Here is a 19,798-nt window from a genome sequence, read left to right as displayed (position 1 = left end):
TATTAGCTGTTTAATAACAAAGTCAAGCAAAAAGGATAATCATATTATTAACCATTATGTGTCTGAAGTAGTGAACGATACATAACGCGTGTTATCTGGTTCAAACATGTATGGCTGAATTAAACCAGTATTTCCACTTGCCATTGTGTAGCGTTTCCTACAGTAAAGTTGACCGAGTGGGTCAGGTATTCAGAGCTGGTGCGAGTGGAGGCGGTCCTCATTTGTATATTCATTGGTCCGTGTATACTTTACGGCATGAAAAAAAAAAACTTAAATACGTAATTTTAGTGATCAAAGATGAATCTGTTTTAGTTGTAAAAAATGTATGCTTTTAAATATTTATATGCAGTAGTGTGCTATTAGTGTTGAAGACAGCTTGCTTTTGCTCAAACCATCTCAAGTATCAGTATTTGCAGTGCATCAGATTTTTTTTTACTGATTTTAATTAATTTTAGCAAATTGTCACATTTGTCGAAAAAAAGAAAATCCACACTTTTCCAAACCTGTATGGGTTTCTTTCTTCTGCTGAACACAATATATTTTAAACAATGTTGGTTAAAAAAAAAAAGGACAGAAAAAATGTTTATGTAAGCTGATGGCTGCCTGGTTACCAACAGATAAACTTTTACAGGTATGGAAAAACTTGAGGGTAAGTGACAACAATTTTCATTTTAGGGGTGAACTATCCCTTTAACACAGATAACGCTCAACTCAAAATATCAGCTCCAATACCGTTCAAGCAATTGCAATTCCATTTTTCTTGTATGTTTAAAACCGTATTTAAAATTAAGCACACAAAGCTAGCATTTATTTCAAAATAAAACCTTTAATTTGTTTTGTTTGTTTTTTTTCAGCAAAGAAACACTATTTTCAAAATATTAATGTACTTTTCAGAGGGAATTCTGGAGGCAATCATCTTTCAAAAAAACACATTTGACCAGTTTGCTCAAACAACATTCAGTGCACAATACATCTAGTAAAAAACATTCTCAATCTTTCCAATGACCGACTAGTTCCAGAACAAAAAAATCGATTCAATATTTAATTCCCTGAGGACCTCATTAACAATACGTGAACTCAAAAACAAAAAAACAGGCCATTGGTTTATGCAGCTTTCAAGTATGTTCAATATTTAGGCTGGTTTCATTGCATGCTACATTTAAACCTTGAAACATCCTAACGTTTATAAAATAACGTTCTAATTGCATTTTAAAAAGGAAATGGCATTCATAGAGAAAAATTTACTATAAGGAGATATTGCACTTAAAAAAATCCAGTCGGCATATGATTTCAGATATGATTTGTTTAAAACAGAGCTTGTTAAACATTTGGTTGTGGTCTATCTGGAATCCACAGATCCTTAATTCATCTGGGATAAATCATCCTCATCTGAAAGAACTGAAGTGATATGACTTATTGGACAGTGAGAAGGACTGTAGGTGGGTTAATCAGTCAGGCATCAAAGGTTCAGTTTACATTTAAACTACTTTGTTTGGCAAAAATGATTCTTAGATGATTGACAGCTATGAAATCTTGATTATACAATGTATTGTCATTAAGATGCTTCAAAAAAATAAAAAGCAGCAGCTCAATCCATTAGAGTTGCAAGAAGAGCAGGATAATTGGGTGTTCCCCATCCCGTTACTGGATCCCATGAAGGAGAGGCACAAAAACCTTTCCCTTCAACTTTATCATCCAGACAACTCAGATGACATCCCTCGGTCACCTAAGAGCAGGAGGAGAAGACATCATTAAATCAACAAGAGGATATAGCTACTAGAGCAGGGGAACTGGATGTTTTAACGGTCACTCCTTCCAGTTAACACAAGCTCAATTTCACACATTTGTTGCATTTCGAAAATGTGCCACAAATTGTACTACAGTGCCTTTAATGATCATTTCAGTTATTTATGAGGGACAGTGCAAAACGCTACTTCATCGACACTGTAAATATGTATATTTTTGGCATAAACATAATGTGTTTGAGACTCACTAGCACAGAATTAAAGTCTTGGGGAAATTCTGTCATTAATTACTCAACCTCATGTTGTTCCAAACCCATAAGACATTCGTTCATCTTCGGAACACGAATTACGATATTTGTGATAAAATTGCAAATGTTTCTGAACCACACATAGGTAGCAACATCATTGCAAGGAACAGAAAGGTATTAAAGCCGACATTCTGACATAGAAGCGCTGCACTGCATTTACTACATGAATAGTGTAGAATGAAGTTGAAGAGAAGAAATTATTGAATAAAGTCGTTGCTTTTGTGCACAAAGGGTATTCTCGTTGCTTTATAACATTAAGGTTGAACCACTGTAGTCACATGGAACATTTTAACAAGCCTCTTGGATTTCAGTTCAAAGGTTAATATCTTAATTTGTGTTCTGAAGATGAAGATATCAAGGGTTTGGAACAACATGAGAGTAATTAATGACAGAATTTTCATTTTGGGGGAACTATCCCTTTAAGGGGGACTATTGTAAATAGGTTTGTATTGTAAATAAGATTTGTATTGTATTGTAAAATGTTTTTAACAAAACTTACATCATAAAGACCTTTGCCTTGCAGTTTGTAAAGGCGAGGGTTGATGAATCCTAAGGAAGGAAGGCCCTTCAGGAAGCGCTGGTCATTTATGAGGGAGAGAATTCCACCCACTACTGGAGTTGATGCCTTGAAAAAATATCCAGATTACAAAATATCAGGTACTGTAGAGAAAAACTAAGTTACTTTACTTTGCACATTGTTTTTGCATTTTCTGCTGTATACTACTGTTCAAAAACTTGGGGTTAGTAACATTTTTAAAGGTTATGCTCACCAAGGCTTCATTTATTTATTTATTTACTAATATATATATATATATATATATATATATATATATATATATATATATATTAGGAACACCTGTTCAATTTCGCATTAATGCAATTATCTAATAAACCAATCCTGTGGGCGAAAATGCCTTGTTGATGCTAGAGGTCAGAGGAGAATGGGCCGACTGATTCAAGCTGATAGAAGAGCAACTTTGACTGAAATAACCACTCATTACAACCGAGGTCTGCAGCAAAGCATTTGTGAAGCCACAACACGCACAACCTTGAGGCGGATGGGCTACAACAGCAGAAGACCCCACTGGGTACCACTCATCTCCACTACAAATAGGAAAAAGAGGCTACAATTTGCACAAGCTCCCCAAAATTGGACAGTTGAAGACTGGAAAAAATGTTGCCTGGTCTGATGAGTCTCTATTTCTGTTGAGACATTCAGATGGTAGAGTCAGAATTTGGCGTAAACAGAATGAGAACATGGATCCATCATGCCTTGTTACCACTGAGCAGGCTGGTGGTGGTGGTGGTGTAATGGTGTGGGGGATGTTGTCTTGGAACACTTTAGGCCCCTTAGTGCTAATTGGGCATCGTTTAAATGCCATGGCATACCTGAGCATTGTTTCTGACCATGTCCATCACTTTATGACCACCATGTACCCATCCTCTGATAGCTAATTCCTGCAGGGTAATGCACCATGTGACAAAGCTTGATTCATTTCAAATTGGTTTCTTGAATATGACAATGAGTTCACTGTACTAAAATGGCCCCCACAGTCACCAGATCTCAACCCAATAGAGCATCTTTGGGATGTGGTGGAACGGGAGCTTCGTGCCCTAGATGTGCATCCCACAAATCTCCATCACCTGCAAGATGCCATCCTATCTATATGGGCCAACATTTCTAAAGAATGCTTTCAGCACCTTGTTGAATCAATGCCACGTACAATTAAGGCAGTTCTGAAGGCGAAAGGGGGTCAAACACAGTATTAGTATATGGTGTTCCTATAATAATATATAAATAAATAAATCTCTTAATAATATATTTTTAATCTCTTAAAAATAAATAAAAAAAACTCTTTATATATATATATATATATATATATATATATATATATATATATATATATATATATATATATATATATATATATATATATATATATATATATATATATATATATATATATATAAAAAGAGTCCCAATGCAAAAGCCTCTAAAAGCAACCTCGGTCAAAAAAGAGATAACGATACTCCATGCTTTCCTCACATAGTATACATTCACCAAAACCGCTGAATCCTAACCTCAACCCATTCAGAAGTACCGGTACTTAGGTTCAAACCTTCACATAGGAGCCTGACAAAAATGCTAATTTTACTTTTATTCATATATATTTATTTTAATTTTTTAATGATAATATTCATTGCTGAATAAAAGTTTTTTTTTTTTTAAATCTAGCTGACCTCAAACTTTTGAATGGTAGTGTATAGTCTATTCTTTTTTTAATCAAAATAAAATCTTAGTATTATACTTCAGTTTCACTGTTTACTTTATTTAAATCATATTTATGAGGAAAACTAATATCACAAGTGCACTTGTAAACAGACACTATATAATTTACTAACCGAAGTTCCAGAAACCCATGGCACAGGCACCCGGTTGGTGACAACCCAGTAGTTGTCAGACAGCGCTGCTAAGTCTGGGTAGGCTCTTCCACTGGTGTTGAAATAAGTCTGAGGAGGTAGAGGCTGAACACTCTTCAAATACTTTCCAACAGCATCAACCTATAGAGAACAACACAACAGCCCTGTTTGTCAAGACAATACAGTGCTACCCAGAATACAGAATCCCACAGTGGAAAGACTTTTCTTTTCCAGTGTGTACTGATGAAGCAGAGATAGCTTTCTCAATTTTTTTTATGTCAAATGATAGCAATTTTTCCCAAAAAGCTATGAGGCTACCATGGCAAGACGTTTAGATTTTTATTCATTCCTAGAATTTGAATAAAGGAATTTATATTTTTACTAGTAAAAATTGTTGATATCAACAATTGAATTTGAATGGCAGCCTATGGTGACATTTAACTAATTAAAAATACAATAACAGATAAAGAACTCGTATTTCTGCGAGTGATGTCATCATTGTTGCTATCAAAAATTACAATTTTTACTAGTGGAAATGTAATTCCTGATATCAAGAATTAGCATTTTAACTAGTAAAAACAGAATTGTTGATATCACTAATTCTTACCCTGTGAATGTTTAAAAATCAAAACAGCTTTCCGCACATATACTTTAATTCTTCTTTTTACTCTAAATGCCCATCCCAAGGTCACTATAAACTGTACCAGTGTGGATTCAGCCTTTGCAATGATTTCAGTCAACAACTTGAGATGACACCAACTTTGGATCAACAATCAAACCGATCAAATATTATCCTTGTATTGCTGTCATTTCAAGCACAATTTGTAATTGCTGCCCAACACACTCACAGTCTCTGCTTAACTGAACACATTAGTCGCATGACATTATCTTACAGCTGTATATTACTTTCATATGGCAATTCCTTTGACACACTCATCTCTGACTGATTAAATTATTCCCAAGCTGTAACACTGAAAGAAGCATTTTCTGTAAAGCTGCTTTGAAATAATATTGTTGAATAAACTCTTTAAAAGATGAACTGCACACCAGTTGGGACAAAATCAGTAAAGCCACGTGACAATGATCTCATACACATTTTTAAAACAGTAATAAATATTTCAGCTACTTGAAAATAGACAGTATACAACATATCCTAAACCGTTTTCAGTCTATTTGAAATATAGCAAAGGATACAGACTTTGGATCTTCTTTACCTGATAATCTGGCATTCCAAAAACGTTACTGAAGCCACCTCCACTGATGTAATCTGTGACCTCATAGCTGAGTTTGAAGGGGTTCTTGAAAGAAGTCCCACCCACAGTTGTCACATAGGGACTAGATAAGCAAGAGATTCATTTTACACACCAACTATTTTCAATACAAAATATATCAGTACTATACAGATTATCTAGAGAGCAAGGTCTACCTGGATGCAGGAAAACTTGGTCTAAAAGTATTTCTTTCCTTGGTCAAGTGTCTACAGCCTGCTCCACTGTCACCTGAATTAAAAAAAAACACAGATAACTCATTTATAAGTGGCTTTCTTTGAGATCTTGCACCAATGAGAAAAAAAATAAAGAACCAGCAGATGATTAATCAGCAGTTAAACATATTTCAACTTGACTTTAGTCATCTTACCGGAAGCAAAGAGCATAGATATTCCTCTGAGGCCAGCCTTCATGAACTCATTATTGATGCGATTCATATAGGCATCAGAAAGACTGTCTTCATCATCTCCATAGCTGATGGTGTGGACCCAAGGCACCGCAGACATGTTGCTAAGCAACATCATCCACTGAAGGAACGGCTCCTGGGTCTCATGACGACCTGTAAAAGAGACCATGGTGAAGTTTGTGATCTTTACAATGGATGAAGCCAAATACAGACCATTTATAACATCAGAATATTTGAGGAGATAACCAGCAGACATTATCCTTAAAGTCACCATGAAATGAAAATGGACAATTCTTATCTTTTTAATGTAATATTTCAGCATTTATTATAAATAATTTAATTTATAATAAAAATAAGTAATTTTTTAATGTATGTGCCCTCATTTAAAACCCAATTTGTCACTACAACGTATCGCACCTTAAAAATATGAATTAAAACGACAACATTGTCTCAATAATACTGTAATAAGTCACATACCTGGATTTGTGAAGACCCATGTAGAGATGTTTGCACCACTGCTCATGATGTACTCCACATCCAGACTGGCCTCAATGCCAGCTTTCCCACCTCCCTGAGTGCCCACAACTCGCTCTACAGCTGACATGTGTGTAAATCCTCCAGCAAAAAGACTCATAAACTCAGCCAAGTCAGCAGGGTGGTAGTACTGCTCCAAGAACTAACCAGATTGCATACTCAAGTTAGTGGAGATATTTGGCACAACCATGAAGGACACACCAGAATAGTATTGACATGATGAAGTTAAACATTTGACTGAAATCTCCACAGTAAAAATGAGGTTTACCTGTGCCACAGCCTGACTGTTGTTTGCGGCTGTGCCCACATCTTTTGCTGTAAGGTTGTAACGACTCCTAATGACTGAGGGGGTGACACCCAAGTGATAGCCTAATGCTGACTGCTGTGCTCCTTCCCAGCCTTTACTGATGTGCTTTTCTTTTGGTGGAAAGCGGTGAACACCACCCACTAAACAGATATAATAAATAGGATTAATTTCACAAAGTGAAGCTTCTGCCATGGCCGTCCAAGTTCCCTGACCTGAACCCATTGGAAAATGAGTGGGGAGAACTGAAGAGAAGCAACAACATGGAGCTGGGAACTTGAAGGATCTGGAGATTCTGTATGAAGGAATTGTCTCTGATGTCTTGTCAGGTGATCTCCAAACTCACCAGGCATTATAGAAGAAGAGTCGGTTATCTTGGCAAAAGTAAATTGCAATAATTGGGAGCCAATAATTGTGGCCAACATGAAAACCATTCATTTCACAACTTCATTGAAAGGTTTTTAGATTTTTTTACAGATCAAAATGATAAACAACGTTGATTTATTTTCATAGCCTTCTTCGCTCATATTTACCAAGTGTGCCAACATTAGTGGAGGGCACTGTAAATCAGAGATCTTCATAGCAGTACAGCAGACTACTCACAAAACTGAATATAAATACCAGTTGCCACTCTATATCTACTAATAATACGCCTTAGTAAAATTACATATTTAAATGCTTAGTCTTATGGTCAAGACTCTGTAGTTTTTATCGTGGACGGGCAAAACATAATGCAATACAATGATCACAGAGATATACAAATAAAAGTTACTGAAATGCCTCTTGTATCATATTGAAATATAAGTTTTAACATGATTTTTCTACAAACAATCATGTATGCATGAAGTAATCCTAAATTGCTTCAGTGCCATAAATGTTTGTGTTGAAATATTAAAAACAATTTAAAAAAAAGCTATTCTCAATATTCTCAGGATTTTTCATCAAAAAGATCATCTTTACAATTAAACAAAGGTATAATAATAAATAAATAATCGTCTAAATAATCAGAGGGCAGAAGGCATGCAGTAAGATTTTTGTTTTAATAATGTTCAGAATTTAGAGACCTTTGAAATTCATGCATCAAAAATTATACAGTTGGGTTATGGGATTGAAGATGGAGATAAATGGTGTCGGCTGCTCACCAAAGTCTAGATGCTGATACACGTCTTGATGAACTGAGTATGGAGATGTTGACCTCAACAGAGTCTGGGAGTCTCTTCTGTAGCGGTGAAATTTAGAGCCGGGGAGTAATGCTTCAGCCACCCTGAGAAGGATAGAAAGAAAGGTCACAGAGAGAGATAAAAAGTAAATATATGAAAGAACTGGGCCGTGCTTTACACAGTCCAGTTTCTAAAAGCAGACCAGCAATCTAGATTTTTGGTGACAATTTTTAACGAAATCAAATAATGCTTACCTAATAAAGCACAAACAAGAGGCTAAGAGATTTTTTTCTTTTTTTTACGGATATGGTAAAGTTCACATAAAATGTCCTTACTCTACAGTCATGACACACTGAAGAAAGTCCCGTGTTACAACTGTGTGACAGTTTTTGACCCCATGACTCTGGAGCCAACTCTGCACTACTTTCTCTGTCAGCTGAGATGGCTGTACAAGAGCAGCTACTTCTTCCAAACTCAGATACTTCCCTAAAATATAAATGAGAAAATGAGAACTGATTTCTTTATTTGATCATTTTTGATTACAACACATGAGAGGCTCAATACCATATTGTTGTGAATCTGGGTCCGACACTAGTTTCAGTAACTCTTCCATCTGTTTAACATTCTGTTGCTTTAGTGCAAATGCAAGTTCCACTTCCTCCAAAGGTCCGACCCATTCATCTCGAATCCAGTCCTCAGGCACGCTAAAACATTGGGAATAATATTAGCTGTATTCCCATCCAAAGTTGAGAATTTATTTATGCACAAAATTGGAATATAGCATAAAACATTTCACCTCATGTGAAAGAGAGCAAAATTATCCCTTCCTGGGAAATTGTCACAAAATATCTAATAAAATTGTATGAGATTTATAAAAAACTGAGGAAGAAATTGTGGGGTTTTTTACATCATAAATGACTTGCGCCTCAGAACCCATAGATTAAACGCATCTTGCATTCGGAAGCTGGTGTTTGGGAATACAATCATGTGCATCTCAGAGGGAATTAAACCAAATCATTCTGATGACAGACTTTGGTTCAGGCATTTCAGAATGACCAAACCAATATTTGAGATGATGTGCAATAAAATTGTTCAACTGGTTAGTACAGTTATCTTATCACATCAACTGTTGATCCAATCACATCCACTGTTAATGCACAGGAGGTTTTTGTTCCACACTGAGGAATATTTTCCAGTAAATGTGTTTCCATCATAGCACGCTTCTAATTGAATACAAGAAATTCTATCCATAAAACACATTTTTAGAATTTGCACATTTTTGTATTTCCATCCTTATGTTTTGTATGATATCCCAAAATGCGCATAAAATAGGTGTATGGAAACTATTGTAAAAGCTATTGTTAAATGCCTTTTTATAGTGTAACGCTATTTATGGATTGCATTTATATTGTTCACTTAAAGTGACCAATATTATCCATAGTTTGGACTTACGAAGTATCTTGGTCAGCCTCAAGCAGCTCCCCACTGACCAGGCAAATTAAGCACAGGACAAAAACAGTAATCCTGTAAAAATAGAACACTGTCACTTTAAGAGCCCACTCAATTATTTTATGGTCAACGCACAAGAGCAAGAGGTTACTTTTAATGACTTTTGTATTTTTAACTCCAGAAGCCAACTTAAACAATTAACGTTAGACAGCAAACCAACAGTACACAGAGGGAACACACGTTTCTTGTTTGTCCTGACCATCTGACCTCGTGAGGTGAACCGTAGCCTAGTCTGTGAGACTCTGCAAATTCAATCAATAAACTATGACTACGGTAAGATAACGTTTGGTAAACAACAAAGTAGCCTACTCACCGCATTGTTTTCGCGTTTATGCTCCTTTGATATCTGGTTCTGAAAAACACCACAACACCAATGCCTATATCCGAATATACTGCTCATGTGATAGTCACGTGACCATCAGCTGATCTTTTATTTTGTTCGAGGAAGCTAATGCTCTTTCTGTAATGTATGTCTGTAAAGTGTCTGCAAATGTATTCTTGTTAGAAAATCAGAGGAGGTCTTGGTTTTCGTAATGACCTTATACTACACATAACAGTGCATACGTATTTTTATTCGCACTTTTCTAAAGGGAACATAATGTTATACAGGACGTTACCTGTACAAAAATACCACGGTAACCACATTTCGTTCAGTGTGTGTGTGTGTGTGTGTGTGTGTGTACATCACACCTGAGATACTTTATAGTGAGTTGATGGAAGTTTATTTAGTTTTGAGGGGATAATGACACTGTATTATCCCCTCAAATGGATATCCCCTCAAATGGATTTTTTTAGTTGGCCGAATTGAATTTCTGTGAATTAAATTGCATTAATTCACAGAATTTCAATTAGGCCAACTGAAAAATTTATCAATTCACAGAATTTCACTTCGGCAAACATTTTTTTTTAGATGTGATCAGTCACCAGAAATTGTTCAATTGGAACCATTATTAATATTTTTACAGTGCAGAGACTGTTAATATCATAGCTGCGTTGTCTTCATTTTGCACTCAAAAAAAAGTGACACTTTGAAATCAAACTTCCCATGACTGCTCAGTCAGAGCCATCAGATAAACACAGATGTCATTCCATTAAAGTCCTGATCATAAACGTTGAGTCATGGTATCTAGAAAGTATCTTGGTGTTCTAACTCCTCAAAACAATTGAAATATGACAACATCCATAGTATGTTCAATACAGTATTTTTCCACTCAACCATTTATTTCAGATGCTACAATGAATAAACAGTGCAACTGTGAAATTCAAAACATGTAACTAAATCTATGTCCTGTTATTAGGGATGTAAAAATATGTTGTCACAATATATCACAATACAAAAATGCAACAATATGTATTGTGGATAGTGCCAATATGTACTCATGTTTGTGAGGATAAAAGGCCATAATCTTTTATAATATTTATATTAACAACTAGGTGTAGCGATACCTTCAGGTCAGAAAATTTCAATACATATCACGATACTGAACTCACAATATGATTTAATTGAGAGACAGTAGGCCTACATCAAGATATATGTAAAAGGTCAACAAAAAAGTACTGTGGATTAAAATTCTATATTTGCAATATAATGAATAGGATTGGACTTGGTGCTGGTAACACAATGTACAAAATACAAACATTCATGATTCTGAAGCTGAAGATACAGAATTATTTTAGATGAATATGCTTGCAGTATTTTTAAATTATATTTAAAATAATGTAGGCAACTTTTTACTGGTAACATTTGGCATCAGGACCCACAAATATTCCTCCATTGCAATATTATACATTATACATATTCAACATTATAATGTAGGACTGACACTAAAACTCTGTAAATTAAATTTAAAAAAATCCTCAGTTATTTTCATTTTGGGTGACCTATTCACAATACATATTGGCACTATCCACAATACATATTGTTGCATTTTTGTATTGTGATATATTGTGACAACATATTTTTACATCCCTAATAACAGGACATAGATTTAGTTACATGTTTTGAATTTCACAGTTGCACTGTTTATTCATTGTAGCATCTGAAATAAATGGTTGAGTGGAAAAATACTGTATTGAACATACTATGGATGTTGTCATATTTCAATTGTTTTGAGGAGTTAGAACACCAAGATACTTTCTAGATACCATGACTCAACGTTTATGATCAGGCGTTTAATGGAATGACATCTGTGTTTATCTGATGGCTCTGACTGAGCAGTCATGGGAAGTTTGATTTCAAAGTGTCACTTTTTTTTGAGTGCAAAATGAAGACAACCCAGCTATGATATTAACAGTCTCTGCACTGTAAAAATATTAATAATGGTTCCAATTGAACAATTTCTGGTGACTGATCACATCTAAAAAAAAAAGTTTGCCGAAGTGAAATTCTGTGAATTGATAAATTTTTCAGTTGGCCTAATTGAAATTCTGTGAATTGATGCAATTTAATTCACAGAAATTCAATTCGGCCAACTAAAAAAATTAGATTTTCAATTAGAGACCTGAATTTACAGTATAATGAACATAAGTTATTAGTATGGCAGACATGGATGAGGTCAGAAAGTTAGAAGGAGAACTGTACTTCCTGGCAAAAACAAAAAAGAAATTCCGAGTTTAATCTGATACCCCTATATATTATAGCATAGTGATGGTTATAACAGACAGCAAATCACCACACAATCGGCTACATGTAGACATGGATGAGCTACAGTATTTCAGGTCCAGTACAGCAGTGTAAAGTCATATAAATTAAGTGTCCGTGTAGTACCATTGGAAGCATGCTTTACCTCAACATTGTGATCCAAAGTTGAATTTCCATGGTATGCCACATTTTAGGCTGGACATTTTGAAATAAAATGTTTGGCTTAAGAATTTGAGCATATGTTAGCTGTGATGAAATAATAATGGATTGTTATGTTCCCTCTTTGATTCCAGTAAGTGGCAAGTGAAAAGAAGCATGTGCTTGACTGATTATGTATAGGTCTTTTTTTTTTTGGTATAGTTGACAAGGTGTAATTTAGTAGAAAAATGGATAGCTTAAGAAAGAAACATCTAAATCCCTTAATCTACATGAATGCATTCACTAATGGGTTGCACAGCAGAGGGAATATCATATATCATAGTGAACGTCTTTAGGTTAATAGTCATCTTTTCCTAGGTTGTATTTTTGGCCAAAACAGTTAGGCCTATTTGATATGTTTTGTGTTCATATACAGAAGTTAACTTTCAAAAAGAAAACTCCACTGAGTGAGAATTAGGCTATTCACTAGAGTAAGATGTGACTAGCCAGAGTTTCCCCTAAATATACGAAAAAGCCAGTGCCAAACTGCATGGACTACTATTTCTGTATAGTGTAAATTATTTAAATTAAAATTCTACTTGGTCTTTAAAAATGTCTGAATGATGAAATTTAGCACACATATGGAAAATTATAATATTTTGCAATTACCATTTAAATCTGACATTCTCCAAATGTTTGTTCTAAATCAACATTTCAGGTAAATGTTATTGGGTTTCTAATCACAATATAACTTTCAAAACAATAGAGGACACTGGGACTTAGCATGTTTATCAGGCATTTTGGGAGACACGAGTGAATGGGGAAAGAAATTATATATAAGTGTTCCAAAAAATATTAGATATTATTGTGAAAATGTTGCCAACCATTACTCCCATTATTAAATTTTGCATTATTTTTGCATTATATTGCATTATTGCAAATTTTACACTATTCATTATATGTTCCAAGAAAACATTAATATGCGAATTAGATACAGATACATTGCATTAAATGGGAAACCCATGTAGCCTATAAGGCCTTTTCCCCCCACATATTGAATAAAGTAAATGGTATAAATCTGTATCTTTCATAGCATAGTTGAGAATCATCTTTAAACACAGTTTGGTTAAAAACATCTTGAAACATAAAAATTGATTGGTGAATGAAATAAAAAATCCCATCGTTTTTGCCTGTCCTTTCATTTTTTAAACAGTTCTGTCCCTGTGTCTACTTACGAGTATAACATATGGAGAAAAGAAAAATAAACATTTGTTTTCTCTAAACAATGTAATGACTTGAAAAAATACTAAATTCAAAAGACTGTTCTCATGGGTCTTAGGGGGTATTGCAACTTCGAATAAACTAATGCATCTTTTCAACTGTAGATGTCAGTGCGCGCGCATTAAATGAGGGAAGGATGCGCAAAAGATGGAAAGCAACCATTTCAAAAGTCGTATTGCCCTTTAATAGCCTATCTATGTGTGTAATTATTCTTATTTAGAAGAAGAGTATTTGTCAGTGTCATAAAAAACAATATAGCCTACCTATAATTTTACTAGGAAAATAGGAAAGCAGAATAAGTTGACACCTTTCATTGTTTATTATTAGTTAAGTTCATTCGGTTTAGCATAACTTAGTTATATTAATTTGGCATTCTGGCAATAATAATAGTCCACTGGGAATGCTGTTGGGAACTTGAAACACACGTTACCGCTTCCAAATATCTTACCAACGGGGGGCGCTCTTTGAATAGTAAGCAACAGGCATTCGGTGTTACTCACATTCAAGATATTAACACTATCTAAAGAGCAAAGGGGAGTTTCCAAAGTCATCAAGTCCATCCAACTTTGCCATTTTCGGCCAGAGACCACTGAAAATGACTCCCAAGAAGACTGCCGCTCCCTTCCTATGGTTTTCCTTTTGCTTTGGGAATATTATTGAGGCAGTGGTGCTGGGATCGGTGCAGCACCCCTCTGATAACGGGCTTCGCTCACATCTGGATGCGCGCGGTCCTGAAGAAGCCAGCACGAGCTCCCGGAACGACTCTACATCTGTTCATGTTCCGTCTTACATGATTTCTTTGTACAGGACACTATCGGAACTGGACCGACGGGGAGGTAACGGCAGCCAGACGCGCTCCAGGAGATATGCCAACACAGTGACCAGCTTCATGGACCTGGGACAAGGTGAGTGAGAGTGATCAGACTGACAGACAGATAGATAGATGACTTGTAAGATGATCACATTCAGGCCATCGGAGTGGATTTCAAACCTTTCAGATTCAGCCGGATCTGTTTATTTTGATATATTATACTTGGCAAATAAAATCACCAACTGTAATGAATTGTACTATAACGTGCACACTGCACTAATACATCACTTTATATCATGCCGTAACTTATAAATGGCATCTGCTGATCTCGGTGTGACTATGACTGAGAGTTTATAGAGATATATTTTACCCATGAAATAGCCTTGGAATTATTTGATGGTTTGGATTAGCCTATTATTATAGATAAATCAAATAATTTGTTGCCGATTAACAATAATAATAATTATTATTATAGGCTAATAACAAAACACAAATTGCACAATTGGAATTAAAAAACAACCATCATCTTAATCATATGGTTTATGCATAAATTAGATAAATGCGCATTTATGTAGGCTATAGAGTTACGCGAATATAGCCTGTATTTCTTATTATGGTTTAAGAACCATATAATTTAGTAAAGACTTTGTAGTGATTCCATATTGCTGTAAGCCTGCGTGTTTCCATGTTTTTACTTCCCGACAATATTTTCGAAATACACGAAATTCCTAAAAAGAAATATGAAGTCAAATGTCTCAAATTTCCAACATCTGTGATAAATAAACTTCAGCAGCACCTTGAGCTAAAGTATCTAAAACAGAGCACGCGTTCTCCCCTCCAGGTGTTGCTGATAAAGATAGGGAAACATTTTAATTTAAAACTTATGTTCAAATAAAGATTGTCACGTAAAATACTGAATTTGTGAAATGCAGTGTGTCAGCTATCCGCCCGATCAAAATACATGGAGATATGCGTAAAAACACTTTTTTTTTGTAGTTGTTGCATACAGTTAATAGAGGTTTCTCTGTTCTTGAATGTTCGATGGATTGAAGTGACATTCATACATTGACAAGCCAGTTATTAAATCTGAGGCCACAGCCTTTGAATAATACAAAAAATTGCCCAATGTCACAGTTGTTTAAGGGTAGGCCTATAATTTGCATTAAATATTAATTCCACGCATCATATTTCTACCTTATATTTTCCCACATTTTGTGAAAAATGAAGAGTATTCGATCTCTCCGAGTTCTTGCAAAGTAAATATAAAACGATGGGCGTCTTTTTGTTTTAAAGAAAATAGTGGGACGCAGTGGTGGAGATGACGTCACGAAATGGCGAATGCACAGATCATAAATATTAATCAGACAGATGCCCAAAGGTCATTTAAAACACTATTTCAATAACGCCTTTTCAGACATAAAACGAAGTTACGCAGGGATATGAGGTATCAATTATTTTTGCTGACCTATTCAAGCACTAAAAATAACTTGTGATATTAAAATGTATACGGACACATCTCATTCTTTTGGGCCCAGGATTTTGTTGGTGAGATTAATACATAGACAAGCTTTAATAATCAACTGTGATTCAACAGTAATGAGTTTGCTTTGAATATTTGGAGTTTCTGGTTAAAATCTGGCACATCTCTTTGTGAAGATTGTCCCACCTGTTCCAATCATAATTGATGCAATGCTCAAGGAAATAAAGAAAAAGAAATGATTCTGAACTAAATTATTTATGCTAAGTATGCAAAAAAATGTTTTAATGGTAAAACCAAAATATGGCTAAAATACAGTCTGAAGCCATAAAAACTTTAAGAGCAAATTCAGACAATATTTGTAGACCCCAAGGTATTAGAACTTGAGTCTCTGACTGCCTTAGCTCATTTTCTAGGTTATGTCATTGTTTAGTCTGGCAAGCGGATATTAGCTTAGAGGAGGATGCTTTACTCTACACTCTGTTCACCTTTCGTTTTTTATAGCATTCCTTTGTCTCAGAGAGGAGATCAATGTGTAGCGCAGGTACATTATTTGTGGCCAGTCCCCAAAAGTCTTCTAGCTTTAAACAGTTTGCAATTACCATTCTTAAGGTCTCGCTCATAGTATAGCATCAATATTATATGTCCCGATCTGGCCTTGGGTTTTTGGGCAGCCACCTCATTTTGGAAGAATCCTCTTCATGTTCAACCCATGAAACTGCGGTCTCTGTATCAGGTTGCATGGTACTCTGGGTTCCATTTTTGAACTGTATGTCAAGATGTCAACATCGAAGCTTGTTTTACTCTGAGCGCAAAGTCTGGTCTCTCTTAGCGAAGGTTGGTTCTGCATCATCTCAGTCACGGATGTGACTGAGTATTAGATGTGTTCTTTTAGCCAATTTCTTTCTCCAGACAAAGAAAACGAGAGGACAGCATCTTGCAGACAGAGATTTTGTTCCCCGTAGCGATTTCAGGTTAGCTGTGCGAATAATGAAAGACCAGTTCCAGTTCATGGTGGCCACAGAAAACTGAAATGTTACTGAACATTTAATTACACCCTTAAGCCACCCACCTTTCAAATTTACTACATCCTCCTGAGGACATATAGGGGAAGGAGGAGAGCTGAGCATTTCCAATGTCCTGCCAAACCATCTTCTCACTCAATCAGTGTAATTAGCAGATGCTGCCAAAGGCCTTCACAGTCTGACAGGTCAGCCAAATGCTCTACACCTGGTCTCCATGAGCTTGCTATACCTCGTGTTTGGAGAAGTCATTCAGGCCCTTGAATGTTATTCTCATTGAGTAGATGGAATGACAATTTGTGTATGCCATTTTCATGAAAGCCATATGTAAGAGTGTTCGTAGTAAGGTGAGGAATTGCATTAGTCTTTGCTTGCTGCATTAATTCTTAAAATCCCTGCTTGTGTTTTACACTTCAATGCTAATCCATTTTTTCTCTTATACCTTCAGACGAGCCTTCCTTAAAGTTCCATCAGCAGTACACATTCGACCTGTCTGGTCTCTCACGAATGGACGAACTGATGGAGGTTGAGCTGCGGGTTCTGAGGAGGTCACCGCCTGACGTCTTAAGTTTACTCTCCCGTGGGGGGAACCTGTACCGATTTCTCCTTCACACCTGCTCACGCCCGGGATCCTCTCACCAACCTCTGCTGCTCACCTCCAGGACCGTTGATCTTCTAGATACCGCTTCAGCCACATGGGATGTGTTTGACGTCGGTGCAAGCGTGAAGACCCACATCAAGCTGCACAGGACCATGGAAGGCAGCAGGCCATTGTGTTTCAGCATATCCGCAGTTTCTGATTCAAATAATGAGGCTGTGCCTCCTGGCGTGCTGGGTCTGATCCACGAGGATCAGCAGACCCATGAAAGAGCCTTACTGGTGGCCTTTTCTCGAGCTCGGAGGAAGGAGAACCTCTTTAGGGAGATCCGTGAGAAGATAAGGGCCATGAAAAGTCGTACGTTTCCTGCGTCGGAGCATGATATTAAAAGTCATCCAAGACATCGGCGGAGGAGACGGACAGCACTAGCAGGCCGTTCTGGCGTAGGACTTGTTACAGGGGGCGGTGGTGGAGGAAAGGGAGGAGGCAGAAGGAGAACACGCTGCAGCCGGAAACCGCTTCACGTGAACTTCAAAGAACTGGGTTGGGACGACTGGATTATTGCGCCGCTAGATTACGAAGCTTATCACTGTGAGGGTTTGTGTGACTTCCCGTTGCGCTCACACCTGGAACCAACCAACCACGCCATCATCCAGACTCTCATGAACTCCATGGACCCAGAGTCCACCCCTCCAAGCTGTTGCGTTCCTTCGAAACTCAGTCCAATCAGCATCCTGTACATTGACTCTGGGAATAATGTAGTTTATAAACAGTATGAGGACATGGTGGTGGAGAGTTGTGGGTGCAGGTAGCAATGTGAGCGAGGGGTGAGCAACCCCTGGACCCTATCCGAAAGCTGCCGCTGCCTCATATGCAGGGGCCAAGCACTGCGGGCAAGATGAAGCAGTCAGAGCTGGTGAGAGGGACAGTTTGTAAATGTGTGACAACGAGCATGTGTGTATGTTCAGATGGTGATAAGACATTGAGTTGTGTTTTAGAAGCGAGCAGAGGACATGTGTGCCGAACAGCTCCAAATTCCCTTACAACACCAAATAAACAACTCCTCAACAGAAAACGAGTGAACCTAGGCTTTCCAGAAATCATTTTACATCCTGTTAATGTAAACCCAATGATAGAGTGTTGAAGTATCCTTGCAGCAGCGGCAGAAACATTGGCCCCGTTAAGACTCAGAGTCTGAGAATCTGTCAGCGGTAGCACGCAACTATAACGTGTACAACAGTAAAGGTGCCTTGCATGACAGTCAGCTTATATTCAAGATGAAATAGCGCTGAAGAATTCAATAGTGCCTCTGAAAATGTTTCTCCAAGGAGTCCAGTGGCCTTAATCAAATATGGCATTGACTGATCGAAAGTTAACACTTTTGACTCCATTCGAAATCTAAGGGGTCAAATCGTGGCCGGTTAACATGGCCTCATTAGCTCCTGCTACACATGTGGCTGCAAAAACACCTTTCTCAATTGACAGCCATTCAAAAAAGCTTTATATTCATTTTTTTCCCCATTATATTAAAGTAGGTGTTTCACCAGTTTTTTATAGCAGCACAGGATAGTCGCCAGTAATGTGTGATCCCATCAGCCACTCAGCATTGCCATGACAATTTTCCTGCAGCTTTAGAGTGATTAGTCGCATGCCGTTTATGGCAAACAAATAACAGATTTAAAATTGCATACTTCTGAGAGTCCTTGTCATACTAACTGACAGCTTTCTCCTATTACCTAGAGCTTCTCAATTATATATACACAGTATGGTTTTCCATTTTGGAACTTTAGATGCTTCTAAAACCAAAAGACACGTGATAATTGAACATGACAGTTCGGAATTTTACATCAAGATAACCCACCAACATTTGATGTACAAAGGTAGAAATCAGGCTTCTTTTTCTGAACATTGACCCACATAAAAAAAGGAATAACCCATCAACGAATCTAAAATTAAGCTGTTTAATGAGAATGAGAAAAATGTTGATGACACCACATTTGGCTTCGGTCGGATGATAGAGCTGCAGGATAGTACATGATGTGTGCAATATGTGCAAGATAAATGACTTCACTGCATTGAGCGACCTCAGACCTTGTTTTGTGAAAGGCGCAGAGGAGCCAAAATCAAAATGATTGTTTTGTTTCATCCTGACACTAGATTTGTGTTTGAGGATCT

The 19,798-nt window shown here is 36.7% G+C and overlaps 2 protein-coding genes across 2 annotated transcripts; one reads left to right on the top strand and one right to left on the bottom strand.

Annotated features, from left to right (window-relative positions):
• Positions 1-806: 806 nt before the first annotated feature.
• tpp1 (tripeptidyl peptidase I) lies at positions 807-10,096 on the bottom strand. Its single transcript, XM_067455235.1, has 13 exons — positions 9,969-10,096; positions 9,599-9,670; positions 8,711-8,850; positions 8,482-8,632; positions 8,129-8,250; positions 6,951-7,129; positions 6,626-6,824; positions 6,113-6,301; positions 5,901-5,973; positions 5,689-5,809; positions 4,457-4,615; positions 2,553-2,678; positions 807-1,726 (listed from the first exon to the last, which is right to left on the bottom strand). The coding sequence occupies exons 1-13, from the start codon at positions 9,971-9,973 to the stop codon at positions 1,589-1,591; spliced, it is 1,674 nt and encodes a 557-aa protein (XP_067311336.1). The 5' UTR covers positions 9,974-10,096; the 3' UTR covers positions 807-1,588.
• Positions 10,097-14,175: 4,079 nt separating this feature from the next.
• gdf7 (growth differentiation factor 7) lies at positions 14,176-19,131 on the top strand. Its single transcript, XM_067455233.1, has 2 exons — positions 14,176-14,620; positions 17,474-19,131. Exons 1-2 carry the CDS (start codon positions 14,311-14,313, stop codon positions 18,433-18,435), a joined length of 1,272 nt encoding a protein of 423 aa, XP_067311334.1. The 5' UTR covers positions 14,176-14,310; the 3' UTR covers positions 18,436-19,131.
• Positions 19,132-19,798: the final 667 nt, after the last annotated feature.

Source organism: Pseudorasbora parva, chromosome 10 (genome assembly GCF_024679245.1).
Source record: "Pseudorasbora parva isolate DD20220531a chromosome 10, ASM2467924v1, whole genome shotgun sequence".
Lineage (NCBI taxonomy): Eukaryota > Metazoa > Chordata > Actinopteri > Cypriniformes > Gobionidae > Pseudorasbora > Pseudorasbora parva.
The sequence above is the reverse complement of the archived record's forward strand: the minus strand, read 5'-3'. Positions and strand labels throughout refer to the sequence as shown.

What these genes read in the sequence shown, in the direction of transcription:
- gdf7 (XM_067455233.1), top strand. Translation starts at nt 14,311, where the DNA reads ATGACTCCCAAGAAGACTGCCGCTCCCTTCCTATGGTTTTCCTTTTGC. An exon ending in CTTCATGGACCTGGGACAAG is followed by an intron (nt 14,621 to 17,473) that starts GTGAGTGAGAGT and finishes TTATACCTTCAG; the next exon opens with ACGAGCCTTCCTTAAAGTTC.
- tpp1 (XM_067455235.1), bottom strand. An exon ending in GTATCAGCATCTAGACTTTG is followed by an intron (nt 7,130 to 8,128) that starts GTGAGCAGCCGA and finishes ATATCTGTTTAG; the next exon opens with TGGGTGGTGTTCACCGCTTT. An exon ending in TTGGAATGCCAGATTATCAG is followed by an intron (nt 4,616 to 5,688) that starts GTAAAGAAGATC and finishes TGTTCTCTATAG; the next exon opens with GTTGATGCTGTTGGAAAGTA.